The sequence below is a fragment of the Vitis riparia genome, chromosome 7 (assembly GCF_004353265.1).
Source record: "Vitis riparia cultivar Riparia Gloire de Montpellier isolate 1030 chromosome 7, EGFV_Vit.rip_1.0, whole genome shotgun sequence".
NCBI classification, from domain to species: domain Eukaryota; kingdom Viridiplantae; phylum Streptophyta; class Magnoliopsida; order Vitales; family Vitaceae; genus Vitis; species Vitis riparia.
This window is the reverse complement of record NC_048437.1, coordinates 20,507,307-20,522,267: the sequence shown is the minus strand read 5'-3', so window position 1 is coordinate 20,522,267 and position 14,961 is coordinate 20,507,307. Positions and strand designations below refer to the sequence as shown.

At 32.3% G+C, this 14,961-nt stretch overlaps 1 protein-coding gene across 2 annotated transcripts; it reads right to left on the bottom strand.

Annotated features, from left to right (window-relative positions):
* Positions 1–4,081: 4,081 nt before the first annotated feature.
* On the bottom strand, positions 4,082–13,361 carry LOC117919394 (thioredoxin-like protein 4B). 2 transcript variants are annotated; one of them, XM_034836581.1, is made up of 5 exons: positions 13,165–13,361; positions 11,202–11,401; positions 10,395–10,552; positions 9,459–9,525; positions 4,082–4,440 (listed from the first exon to the last, which is right to left on the bottom strand). In XM_034836581.1, the coding sequence occupies exons 2-5, from the start codon at positions 11,331–11,333 to the stop codon at positions 4,342–4,344; spliced, it is 456 nt and encodes a 151-aa protein (XP_034692472.1). In that variant the 5' UTR covers positions 11,334–11,401; positions 13,165–13,361; the 3' UTR covers positions 4,082–4,341. The 2 variants fall into 2 exon arrangements, with proteins under 2 accessions (XP_034692472.1, XP_034692473.1); XM_034836582.1 differs by having other exon boundaries at positions 11,202–11,397.
* Between the last annotated feature and the right edge of the window lie 1,600 nt (positions 13,362–14,961).

Here is a 14,961-nt window from a genome sequence, read left to right as displayed (position 1 = left end):
TCCAAAAGAATGGCAAGACATTACATGAAATGTATCCTCATTGTCTCATCCTAATCCCTGTACAAGATAGTGTGAACTAAAAGTTCAAAGGATTGTTCATTTGCAAAGACTTGAAAATCAGTTACCTAATGTCTTTACAAATACAAAGAAAGTAACAAAATCACATATGCTGATTCTGAATACCCCAACACTTACTGATATTCCAATAAGAAAATTGGAAAATGTCATGGCAAGTAAATCTAAGACACGTTTGAAGCATGGTAAACCTATTGGTTCAAAGGATATAATTCCTAAAAAAAGAAAAATACTATAAACAACATATGAAAAGCTTGGTACTCTAATAGCTTACAAATACGAAAGGGTTAGTAGAAACAAAGGATGAGACCCAGCTTAATAAACGGTTAACCCTTGAAGATACATAAATTGATCAATTGTCCCTTAAATAAATATTGATATCTAGAATTGAAGAGATCTTAATGAGTCATATGAGAGAAACATGAAACTACAGTAACACTATTTTTGACAATATATTTGCTTTCTAAGTGGCTATGGATATTATGAGAAATGATGAAGATCAAGAACCACAAATTGTGGATGAATGTTGAAACAGAAATGGTTAGCTAAAATGGAAAGAAGTTCAAACAAAACTAAACTCATTAACAAAATGAGAGATATTTGGACCTATAGTTTAAACACCTGAAAACATCAAGCTTGTTGGATATAAATGGGTCTTTATGCAAAAAAATAATGAAAATAATGAATTCATAAGATATAAAGCATAACTTGTTACTCAAGGTTTCTCTCAAAGACTTGATATATACCATGAGGAAACGTATTCCCACATAATGGATGCAATCACATTTCAATACTTAATAAGTTTTAACAGTCTCTGAAGGTTTAGATACGAGTCTCATGGATGCTGTTACAACTTATATATATATATATATATATATATATATATATATATATATATATGGATATATAAATACCAATCAAACTACAACAATTTTTATATAAATTAAAGCAATTCTGGCACATGTGGTATAATCGATTGAGAACTTTTGAAAAGCTCATAAAAACAACTAATAATTATTTGATATGAAAGATCTGGGGAAAAAAAATATTATCTCACCCTTCAAATTGATCATTGTTAAAATGGTGTGTTAGTCCATCAATTGGCATATGTAAAGAAAGTATTAATCCCTTTTATATGGACAAATTCCATCCACTCAATTCTCCAGTGGTTGTTCATTCACTTGATGTGAACAATGACCTATTTTGTCCTAAAGAAGAAAATGAAAATCTACTTGATCCAAAAGTATCATATCTCAACACAATTGGAGCACTAATGTATCTTGCAAATTGTGTTAGATTAGACATAACCTTCGCTATCAATTTACTAACAAGATACAATTTTGCCCCAACTAGAAGATATTGGAACGAAATTAAATATATATTGCAATTCCTTCATGGAACAAGTGACATGAGTCTATATAATTAAAAAAATAAAAATCGCAATTGATTGGGTATATAGATGCATGATATCTTTTAAATCCTCATAAAGCTTGATTTCAAATAGGATATGTATTTACTTGTGAAAGTACTACAATATCATGAAGATCGATTAAGCAAACAATAGTAGCCACTTCTTCAAATCATTTAGAAATACTAATAATTCATGAAGTCAATCATGACTGTGTATAATTAAAATTTATGATAAAGCATATTCGAGAGTCCTATGAATAATCCTTTATTGAAGACACTCCAAGAGAATTACATGATGGCAATGCTACATGTATTGCACAAATCATAGGAGGATATATTTAGGCGATCAAACCAAGCAAATTTCATGAAGATTCTTCTATACACATGAGTTTTAGAAAAGTGGTGAAATCTATATTCAACAAATAAGATCAAGTGATGATCCAATAGACTTATTCACAAAAGCCCTACCCACTTCAACATTCAAGAAGTTTGTATATCAAATCAAAATACACCAACTCAAAGATCTTAACATTGAACCATGAGGGAGAGCATCATCATAGAATGTTAGCATATAATACTCTTTTTTTCCTTCGTCTAGGTTTTGTCTCATTAGGTTTTACTAGCAAGGTTTTTAACAAGGTAGTTCTAACAATTAATGTCTACTTAAGTCTTCTTCAATAGTGATGGTCATTCAAGGGGAGTGCTATTAATATGTATGGATAATTGTGAATGACCTCATAGTTATTCATAAAGACTTTTACTATTCTATATATATATATATATATATATATAAATTAAATATTGCATTTAATTCTGATTTTTCCCAACTACTATAAATACGAGACCTAGATCAATGAAAATCACACCTCAAAGTTTTTTCATAACTTTATTTCTTTACTTTTTTTTCTAACACTAAAATATTTAAAATTAGAGGTAGTAAAAATTGTTTGACACCTCAATTTTTTTTTAAATAGATTTTAAAAGTCATTATTTTTTTAAGATAGGTCTTGCATTTTATATAGAAATTTCTATCATTTTCTATTTTTAAAATAGAAAACAAGAAATATATCTAAGTGAGACCTAAGTATTTTCTAAAAAATAAGAGCATTTGATAAATTATTTTTAAAAATAATTTTTTTATTATTTTGATTTTGTAAAAAAAATTAAAATTCAATTTATATAATAAAATTTAAATTTAATTCAATTTGTAGTAAAAATAAAAATATTTTTTAATTAAAAATAAATTAAAAAACAATCTTTAGTAAAATATAAATAATAATATTATAATAAAATCATAATTTATATATATATATATATATATATATATATATATATATATATATATATATATATATATATATATATATATATATATATATATTTATAAAAATGATACTATTTTAATATATAATAATAATAATAATAATAATAATAATAATAATAATTTAAAATTAATAATTGTTAATAATATTTCATTTAAAATAAATTTAAAAGGCTAGAGTAAAAATAGGCATTGAAGAAATAGTAAAGTCATAAATCTTTTTGTACTAGCTTTATTCTATTATTTCTGGTAGTGTTTTGATTTATTTTTGAGTTTCAAATTATTTTAAAAAGATTTAAAGTTATTAATAAATTGACGTATTAAATCTTATTTGATTTTAAGTTTATTTTTTTAGTGAGAAAATTCATAAAAATACAGTTCTGCACAAGGGAAACAATAAATTCAATCTAGAGTAATTTGAGTCCATGGTTTTCTGATAGCAATTGTGTTGTTTTTTTACTTTTAAATTAACATACTTCTTAATGAATTCAAAGTTGAGTTTAATCTGGGGTCTATTTATCCCTTGGGAAAATTTGAGATTTTCAATATTTGTTCACAAAAAGAAAACGAAAGAAGAAAAAGATCATATCATACTTACAAATAAAAAAATAAAAAAGAAAAAAAAAACTCCATATTTACCTTTTATTTGCAAAAACAGGTGAACAATTCTACTTATTTTCTAAAAATTATTCTCCATTTCATTTTATTTTTAAAAATTATTTTCAAATAACCCCAAATGGCCCGTAAATTTTTTAGAAACGGTTTTTGGTTTATAAAAAACATAACTTTTTTCAAATCACAATGCCAAGCTTACTTTTTAAGGTTTTTGGGATTCAACCTGCACACTTATGGGAAAAATTGTGACTGCTGTTAAGGTTTTGGGCACTGCTCATGGTTTGTTTTGGTATAAATTTACGCACCAGGCACTCAACTGATTGTTCAGAGGGTGAGGCCGAGAACCAACACCTGACCACTCGTATTCAAGTGAAAATTTCGAGTTGTCCCTACCAGTAAGAAAAAGAAAAGAAAAAAAAAAAGTCAGCCAACAGAGGAAAAGAATGCCTGCCAAACCAGCATAACAGGAAAACAAGGGACACTTCTCAATTACAGGGATTGCAGCCCTTGAGTGGCTGTAATTTTTGGGGGTTTTGTTGGGTTTAAGCAGCCTAGGTCTTTCAAGGTCTTTTCATTATGATGCCAATAACGATTGCAGCTTCTACTTTAAAAAGGAACATGAAAACCGTATGGACACTTTCACACAAACTAGAATGGAAAGGATTGGAAAATCATATCTACATTTATTGAATTATCCAAGGGCAACTGAGTATGATCCATGAAAGATTATACAGTGACATTAACATCAATGGCATGCAATAAAAAACCTCACTGCATAACCTAATGCTACATTTTTACAGATCTGTGGAAATATTAAAAAAAAACCGATATTGCATAGTCCATCTGAATAGGTGTATTACAAGTGCCATTTAGGATATATTTAGAACCCCTCAGGGCTTACTAAGGCCAGAGTTCACCCTTTACAAGTCTCTGTATAACAACTGGTATTTTGGTATTCGCTCCGGAGGCAGGGGGCAAGTAACAATCAGCTTTCCTTTCATGGCCCCCCTAAATATTGCCTGAAAGAACAAACAAAATGTTTCTGTCATGTCTACACTCCTTACATAATATGCATAGAAGTGTCGCTTTCAATAAAAGCAATCAATCACAAAATCAAAACTAACTTCAGCAGCCACAAGGATAGTTTTAGGCAGGGAATATAAAAGAGAGACAGAGAGAATAGATAAATAAACATGCCCGAAAAAAGGGTTTGCAGTTAACAATAAAACAATGCATCGGATGGACTACCATAAGAAATGGTTCACTTCTTCCCTCTCAAATTCACAGCCAACATTTGGAGAGAACTATAATTGGGACTAAACATGGCACCTTTACCTTCTTTCTTAATTAATTGTTTTTTCATCTAGAGATTCTTTCTTGGTGAATACCAAGTTTGCCAGGAATTCCGGTATGAGTACACAAACCTTGGGAGAAACATTACAGTAACTAATCATCAAACTAAAGAGCAAACAGATCACATTAGTTAAGACGACTTCACAAAGATCAGTTGCCCCTTGGAACTATGAACAAATAAATGCTGATGCCATAAAATGAGGGTGACAACATCAAGTTCCATGGTCTTGGCAGAGGTTAATAAGCCTTTCAGTAGAGAGGGAAAGCTGTGGAAAGGTGTAAAGGCAAAAAATAAATTTTTGGGAGAAAGCATTGGTCCATAAAATTGGTTCATGCAGCATCAGTAAACCTATAAAGAACTTTCTAAATTTCTTCAACGGCATATAAGTCAAGAAAAGAAGATTGCAGGATGCTTTTGAAAGTAGACAAATTGACTGAAAACACAAAAAACAAAAATCTGATACTATGTGAAAATGGTACACTTCAAATTTGGTAAAACTGTTCTAGAATACTAATAGAGCAAACCTAAAAATTGAAAAAACAGCACTGATTCCTAGCCAATCCTCAGCTGTTATGCAGTGTACCATGTGATGGAGACAAGTGACAGTCACCTTTAAAAGTTTATCAAAGGCACAAAGGGGTGGGCTCCAAGGCCCAAACTTTAATTTGGCATTCTCTGGATGATAATGGGTTTAGTTGGGATCTTATATTATTCAATATGGGTTCAGCCTAGAAGCACTTTCCAGAAACCAAATTATGGGCCTACTCAATAGTCATAAGTTACTCTTTTCAATCATTAATATTGTCACTGTCCAAGAGTCTTTAATGTGATCTAGTAGTCAATCCAAGTTTTTGCTATTTTCAGGTTGCATTAATGCTAGGAAACTAGTTCCAAGGAGTTGCAAGTCCCCTTAAAAGCTCCATATGGTAGTTGATCAGTCTTTTGAAAAGAATCAATGAATGAATGCATGATAAAATTTCCAGCAGCCACTATTTTCTTTGTGTGATACAAAGAGCACTTGGGACTATGAAAAGTATATTTTCAATGGAGAGGGAGGTCACTTTCAGATTGCACATGGATTGTAGATAGGGAATTCCAACACTTGAACCAAGACCTTTATGAGAGATATCATGCCTTTAACTTGTCAGGGTTGAGTTTTCCTAAGTCAGGGGGAGTTGATGGAGATAACTGGCAGCCACCTTTAAAAGTTTATCAAAGGCACAAAGGGGTGGGCTCGAAGGCCCAAACTTTAATTTAGCACTCTTTGGATGATAATGAGCTTAGTTAGGATTATATTATTCAATATGGGTTCAACCTAGAAATAATTTCCAGAAACCAAATTATGGGCCTAGTCAACAGTCATAAATTACTATTTTTCAGTCATTAATATTGTTATTTTCCAAGAGTCCTTAATGTGGTATAGTAGTCAGTCCAAGTTTTTGTTATTTTCAAATTGTATTACCACTATTTTTTTTTTTTTTTTTGATAGGTAAAACGATTTCATTAAGAGCCAAAGGCTAGATAAAAGGCATACACGGAGTATACCAAAGACAAAGAAGCAAAAAATAAAGGGACGAAACAAACATGACCCTTACTTGGTGGCTAGCCAGTCTACAAAATCTATCAAAGACAAAGTGTGTTCCTCTATATACACCCTAGCCCAATTCACAAAAGTGTACAAAAAAATGGATTTAATGTCTTGATCGTTTCTCTCCATATCATCAAATGCCCTCCTGTTTCTTTCTCTCCAAATGGTCCACATCAAGCATAGGGGGGCAGCTCTCCAAGCTTTCTTCCTTTTCTTGCCCACAAAGGAACCATGCCAGCTTAGGAGGTGTTTTTTCACAGAGGAGTGCATCACCCATTGTACCCCAAACAGGGAGAAAATTAGAAGCCATAACATTCTGGCTTTCTCGCAAAACAGTAGAAGGTGATCTGTAGTTTCCTCCTCATATTTACACAAAAAGCATCTGTTGGGGATGCTCCATCCAAATCTCTTCAGGCGGTCCGTGGTGAGCAGCCTATTCCAAGTCGCCTCCCAGCCAAAGAAACTAGCCTTAATTGGGACCCAAGGCGTCCAAATAGTTCTAGCCGGGAAGGGGGGTTTGGTATCCCTTGAGAACGAGCTATAGAAGGACTTGACAGAAAAGGTTCCATTCTTGCTCTCTTTCCACTGGAACAAGTCCTCCACCCCTCTTCTAATGGTCAAGGGATGAAGCTTGCTTAATAAGCTTTCGACTTCACCCACCTCCCAATCATTAAGGTGTCTATTAAAACGAAGCCCCCAGCTACCTCCTCCTTCGTCTTCCTCCCAAGCCTCAGCAACCCATCCTTCTTTATTGACAGAGAGGTTAAACAAGATGGGGAAAGCTTCCTCCAGAGATTGATTTCCACACCACAAATCCTTCCAAAACTTCACTCTGGTGCCGTTCCCAATGATGAAGCGGGAATGAGAACGAAAATTCTCCCAACCTTTTCTGATGGCCTTCCAGACCCCCACCCCATACCGGTTTCTTGCAACTTTGGAGCACCATCCTCCCTCTTGCAGATCATACTTACTAAGGATAATTTGCTTCCATAAGGGCTCATTCTCATTTGCGAATCTCCACAACCATTTCCCAAGAAGGGCCTTGTTAAAAGTAGCTAGACTACGAATGCCCAAGCCACCTTTCTTTTTATCGGCACAAACAACCTTCCAACTCACCAAGTGAGGCTTATTCTCTAAGGCTCCACCGCCCCATAAGAAATCCCTTTGGATCTTTTCAAGCCTTGCGCACACTCTCTTGGGGATCACAAAGAGAGAGAGAAAGTAGGTTGGGAGGCTTGAGAGGGTGCTTTTCAGCAAGGTAAGACGGCCACCTTTGGAGAGGTATTGCCTTTTCCAGAGAGATAACCTTTTCCTGAATCTTTCTTCCACTGCATCCCACACCCTAATGGATTTGTAGGGGGCTCCAAGGGGAAGACCCAAGTAGGATGTAGGTAAGCTCCCTATCTTGCAACCCAAGACCGCCACAAGAGTCTCCATAGGAATGCCTTCCCCCACTGGGATGGCCTCTGTTTTATTCAGATTGACTTTTAATCCTGAAATCGCCTCAAACCACATGAATGTCCAGCTAAGGTATTGCAACTGATCTGCATCGGCGTCACAGAAAATTAAGGTGTCATCGGCAAACAAGAGATGCAAATTGTATTACCACTATGTAACTAGTTCCAAGAAGTTATAAGTCCCTAGGAAAGTTTTATATGGTAGTTGATCAATCTTTTGAAGAGAATCAATGAATGAACGGTAAAATTTCCAGCAGCCACTATTTTCTTTGTGTGATACAAAGAGCACTTAGGTGTGAAGTCTAAAGGTTTCTAGGAGTGATTCCTAGTGTTCTTTCAACTACACCACGACTCTCCTTGCATTCCTGTCCTGGATCACCATGGCCCCACCACAACTAAATGATCTTTCTCCCATCCCCTAGCTTAAAGCCTGAGAAGCATAATACTGAATCAATGTAACTCTCATTCTGGCTACGGAAAACTAAAAATTGAAAGCACAGCACTAATTTTGATCAATCCTCAATCATTAGGCAACGTATCATGCCCTCATAACTAAATAATCTTTCTCCCATCCCCTAGCTTAAAGCATGGAAAACCTGATACTAAAAATTAACATAGGTATCATCCTCAATACTAAATTAGGCAATGCCAATTTCTAAGCAACCCTCAGCCACTATGCTTCATGCCCCTGTAACTAAATAATCTTTCTCCCTTCTAGTTTAAGGCATGGGAAACCCCCTTCAAATTTTTTCAGGAGTTGGAAAAAGTAAAGATATCTAGCAGAAATTTTTGGAAAATGTAAACTGAATAGGGGCAAATGGGTTACCTTACCTTGAAAGGATAAATAGGACATTTCCAAGAGACATATTTTCACCATACTACACCACTAACATAACTTTAAAATGAAGGGCTTACCACCAAAGGAAATCTGGATAATTTATAGGCCATGAGCTGATTTGATAGAAAAGGAAATCTGCTAATGATGCAAACCTTCCCACTTCATCATGCAACAAAGTTCTCTCACAATCCCAAAATGGCAACAACAAAAACTACGGAGATATTAGGGATATTTCACATACTCAACCTCTGTCTATGGAAAGAAGATGAAGTCGCTGATGAACAGTTTAGAAACATAAACTCCATTAAAGTTAAAAGAAAAAAGAAGTGCAATCAAAGAAGGATGAACGACACTTGCATAAGAACAGAAGAAACACAAACGCATAATATACCCAAAGAAAATGCAAAAGACAGACCCCAAGAAGACTCATAGGAAGAGCCTAGCAACCATCTTGCTAAACACAGTTGACTTCATACAATAAGGTGCTTCAGAAATGGATGCTATCACCAGATCCCTTTACTACAACTATCACAGCTGTTGCTGTTATCATTAAGTTGATGATAAGGTTGACAAACAATTCCTTGCATATATTGTATTTTCCCATTCATGGCTAAATAAATGTTTCTTGCAATTTATTTCCATTGCTTAAGTAACAAACTCATCAAAAGGAACATACAAACCTTCATATTAGCATAATACATAATTTGGAAAATAATAATTATCTCAATTTCAAGATAAAAAATCTACAGAAACGACAATCTCAAGTTCAGTAAATATCTGTGGAAGCATTAATAACATACCTCTACAACATCAATGAAGTCCTGTTTTCTGTCAAAAGCACCGACCCATTTAGTGTGATCCGCACTCCTGAAACAAGGAATAAAACAACAATGTGAATTTGAAGTCCCATATAAGATTACTTACTGCATTATGACATTTCCGATATATATGAAATTCAACACAGTATTGTTGTCATCTCCAATCACTGGTCATTTGTGATGCACAATCAAAGTTGCAATCTGCACTATTCATCTCTAGCATACAAAAGAATATTAACAGATAGAGAACACTAATACAGATGTGATAAATTCCGTTGCATGGTGACAGAAAATACTGTTTTGACCAGTTCACTTTAAATGTGGTTCATAATTTTTTTTTCCCTCAAAAAATTGAAGAAAGGAGATTTTAGTGCTACATTTTGTTTGGAATATGCATTCTGGAATTTCTCAGTTGATTATTTTACTGGAATTCTCAGAGAGTTAGTTGGTACATTTAATAGGAAAATTCAGGTTTCCACTTTAAATTTTATAAACTTGTTTCTTCTTAGACTTGTTTATTCAGAAGTTTCATGTTCATTCCTTAATAATTATATGGGAACTTCTGAGGTATCTTTGGCCTCTAAAACACAAGCCCGAAAGCATAAACTTAAGCATAATCTACTAGACTAAGACTTCTGAAACACTAGGCTCAAATAGGAAAAAAAATGCTAAAACAATTAATTAATGTATTCTTTGAGATTGTCATGCAGCAATTGGATGACATAGAAAACAGGGTTTTTCATCAGATTTTGAAGACAATCCCAAATAGGGCTAACTGACCAGCTTACGAAAATATGCATAATGAACATGATCTAAACCTTGTTGAAATAAGGTTACCATAGTTCCAGAATGTTTCTCCAGTGAAAACATGATTAAAAAAAAACCAAAGAAATAATATTTTCCAACAAGACTTTGTACCCAGAATCCATCTTCATGTGATGAGCATTGAAGAAAAAGACCGTTGATGGTATCAAAGTTATGTCAAAGTACTTGACATAAACTTGAATATCCTCTGAATCGATATCCACTAATGCTACAGTTGCAAACTTGGAAACCTCCCGTGCTGATTTAGAAAGCTGTATTCAAACACCCCCAAACAAGAAGTAGAAATTTAGAAACCACAGATAAGCTTGAATTTCCACCAACTATGTAATACTTACTTTTATGTGTATGTGTACATATTTGATAGCACGTAAAAAATTTATCAATTTACCAAAAACCATTGACAAATTTCACAATTCCCCATTAAAGATACCACTTTATTCAAGTAATGCCACCCTCTCTGACTGGGCTTTTGAGAAAATACATATATAAACAATTAAAATTCACAACAGTAAACATCCTAGTCCACAGGCCAAAAATGTCAATTTTTTTATAGCACCCCAATGAAAATGCATTTATTCTAGAGTGCTATTTTCTCCAAATAGGTTCTCTGAATAGCTTCTTAGAAGTATAAATTAAAAGTATAACTATTACTGCATCTGACAGAGAAACCATAGAAGGAACTAGGTTTTGTGAGAGTACCAGTTTTGCATTCAAATAACCATTCAGCAAGAATGATGGAAGATTTTAAATTTTGGTCTTCAGTCTTCAGTAATTCACCTTTTGTTTGCAAGCATTAGCACCAATATTGATTTTTTCAAAAGCAAACAAGAATTGATGCAATGATAACAATGATAGATGGTGGAGAGAAAAAGAGAAGAAGAAAGGGGAATAGAAAATTACGATGTCATCAAGGTGGAGGCAGACAGAGTCGGTGGAGCGGCCAAAGCGGAGGACTAGGACCTTGTCAATGGTGTCCCTGATGATCGAGTCCACCTCTTTCTTCTCTCTGAGGGTTGTCATTAGGAAACTCATATCTTCCTCGCTTCCTCCTTACTCTTTCTCTTTCTCTGTCTTGTGCTCTGGCAGAGGGGAGCCTCTAACTAACAAATCGTTTTAAGGAGGGGTATTTAATTACATGGGCTAAAGTAATAATAATTTCTACAAATAATTATCACTTTTTCAGAACAAGGAAATATATGTATACATTGAAAAGGTACCCTTCATCAAGCCTTTTTTTTTTTTCTTTTATACCCATCTTATATCAAATAACTTTTAAAAAGGCATAAATAGTTTTTTTTTTTTTTTTTTTTCATTTGAGGTCATATTTACTTCAAAATAATAAAGGTTCCCTCTATAAAATGAAAGATAGCTACAAAAACACTTATAAACATCTGGTTCATAAAGTTCACAATCCTCTTTATAGCCTTAAACAAACTCCTATAGCTTAGTTTGGCAAGTTAAGAGTCTCTTTGTTACAGCTAAATTGCATTTCTTCTCAAATAGATCAATGTTTGTTTATCAAGTTCTTTGGAAAATAAAAATTTTACCTACTTGTTTATGTGTATTATAAATCACCCTTACCACTGGGTGACAAAATGAATTCCATTTTTATGTCTTATTTTTGGCATCTCTTACAATCATTTTAATTTAATTCCATCAACTATCTCTACTATCCATCTAATTATTATCTGTCTTTACATCTATGTTTATATCTATACTATATAAAAGTAAGAAGAGAAGGTAGACTCATTTCTTCCCAAAGTACCCCTATTACATCACTTATTTCCTCTCATATTTCATATTTTATTATTTAATTATATTCACCTCAAAGATCATAATAAATTCACCTCTTTATTATTTATCAATTATAATTGATAAAATTAAATTCATTTTATTTATTTTGCACTTTAAAGTTTTTCCTTTTTCTTTTTTTTAAGACAAGGTTTTTACTCTTTACTTTGCTCTTTTTTTTTTCTTTTTTTTTTCCTCCCAAAGGCTTCCATTTACATTGGGATTCATTGGCACCAAGGTAGGTACCATTTTTATCCAAGCCAAATCATTTTTGTATATAAAATTGCACAAGATTATGTTCCTAGATAATTAATCTCATAAGGCATCTAGTTTGAGCTATTGCCCGTAATAAAATCCTAGAATTCAAAATTTTCAACAATAACATTGGCAAGTTAAAAGAATTCAAAGAGAAATCCTAGCCTTCTTTTTGGTTTCAAAGAAAATGGGGCAATGAAAGAAAACAACATTTTCATTCCTATGTTATCTCTCATCCTTTGATTCTAAGAAAGAGAGAGGAAAAACAAGTGGAGAGGAAGAAAGAAAAAGTCCCTCACCCATTCAGTAAAGTGGCATTGTTGTGTACTCCTGAATCATAGTAGGTGAAAATTTTACAATTTTAAATCTTAATTACCTTTTTTCAATTTTTCTCTATAACTATTATTTTTTATAGAAGAAATTTTTCCCAAATAACAAAGACCGTTGATCTAACAAAAATTTTGGACTGAGCTAAACTGGCAATGGTTTGCTGTTCAAAGAGAAACCTAGATTTCAAAACATCTAGCGGCTGCATTCCCATTTTATATTTCGGTCCCAGGAAAACGAAGAAAAAAAAAAAAAAAAAAACATTTTAATTAGTATGTTACCTCTCTCACTTTCTTTGCAATTAAAAAACTCAGATCAACTCAGCCAGGGAGTCATGAGTTTTAGGTAGAATACAATTTTCAGTATTCTCGAGTCCCAAATGGTGAAAAATTTAAGATTCAAAAATTTCTGTCGTTTTCTCAGCATCTAAATGATTGAATCTAATTTAGAAATTGATTGATTGAACCGATAATAGAAATTGGAGCAATACCTGAACAATCGACCAAAAGAATCGCTTGGAAAAGGAAAGATTGAATGCTTCTGTGTGAACACAGACCCGGGTTTTCTTCTTCTGCATGCAAACCCTAGAGCGGGATCAATCAGCTTTCGTATTTCCAATGCACGATAAACCTCTCCATCAAATGCTAGGATTTCAATCTCTCATCAATTTAATTTTAAGCGGGTTTAAGTCAGTTTCAGATTTCCCAAATGTAATAAATAATTTAATATTTCAAATTTAATGGCTTATATTCATCAAGATGTTATTTTGTAATTAATTATGTCTCAAAATGATTTGGATTAATATAATATCAAATTTACACCATTTTATTTATTACACCAATATCTTACTCTTTATATATATATATATATATATATATATATATATATAAAATTTTTTTTATAAAATTATATTTATATTTTTTTACTATTTTTCCATTGAAATATATTTCTTATTTTTATATAAACTTGTATATAAAATTAAAATACTTTGTATAAAAAAAATATAGATTTATTTTATATATTTAAAAACTATTTTCACAAATTTTAAAATTTGAAATAGTAAATTTTTTTATTAAATATATGTGTTTTATATATTATCCTCTTACATTCAAAATAAAATTAATTGTCGAACTTGTTATATAGTAAGATTCCATTTTTTTTTTTTTTTTTTTTTGTGCACCATTTCTTTAGTCTTCTTCCTTCAAAAGTCTTCAAATTCCTAACCACCCACAAACCTAATATAGGCATTGAAGGGGCGATCAATTCTTGATATGAATTTCAATAAGAGAATTAAAACTCTTAACTATGATAGATTTTCCTTTTTATAAAGTTTTGCTTCAAGCTTTTTTTTTTTTTTTTCCCTTAGTTTCATATAATTCAAATTGTAAGTCTCGTTTTGTAGTATTAGGTGAGAACTAAAAATTTTTATTGTTATCTTTTATTTTCATTTTTAAGCACTCAAGCATCAAACTGGTATTGAGAACAAAGGATTTGTATTTGAAGATTACATTGATAGAAGGTGTTTTAGAATTTTAGGGGTTTCTTTGATAGTTGGGAAAATTTAGGAAAAGAGAGTAAATTTTGGATTTTGGACCATGGAAACCATTATTCTAAACTTAAGAAACAGAGATCTGGACTTTGTTTTAACAAATATTTGAAATAAACCTAGACTTTTATATTGGTGAGACTTAATTTAACATCAAATCTCAAATAGATCTCCACTTAATTTAGCATTCTTATGGTATTTCTTCTTTTTATTTTTTTTCCCTACCCTTTCATCTATGTTGGATCTATTGACTTACCTAGCATGAATTCTATGCTATATGTTTGTTTCAAATAGTTGAATGTTGCATCATTCAACTATTTTACCATCCAACTACATTAGAGAGGGAGGTTTAGGTGCAATATTGGACTTGTACCAAAAATGATCGATTATATGGATGAAATCTATTTTTCTAATAAGAAAATTCATACAAATATAGTTATGTACAAGAGAAGCAATAAATTCATCCTTCATTAGTTTTAGTTTGTCACTTTCGAATAGAAATTTTGTTGTTTTTTGAGCTTTAAATTATCTTTTAAATTAGATCCTAATCAGATAGAAAAAATCACCAAAAAGGAAAAAAAAAATGGAAACCTAAGAAAATTTAACCAGTGTAAGACAATGAGAGCCACAACCTATTAAGAAATGAAACCTAAGATCCAAGAGCATCATTCTGTAGTCCAAGGAGAAACAAATATTTCACTCAACAAGGTTAATGTTACTCCAAGTATTCCACTATGTCAT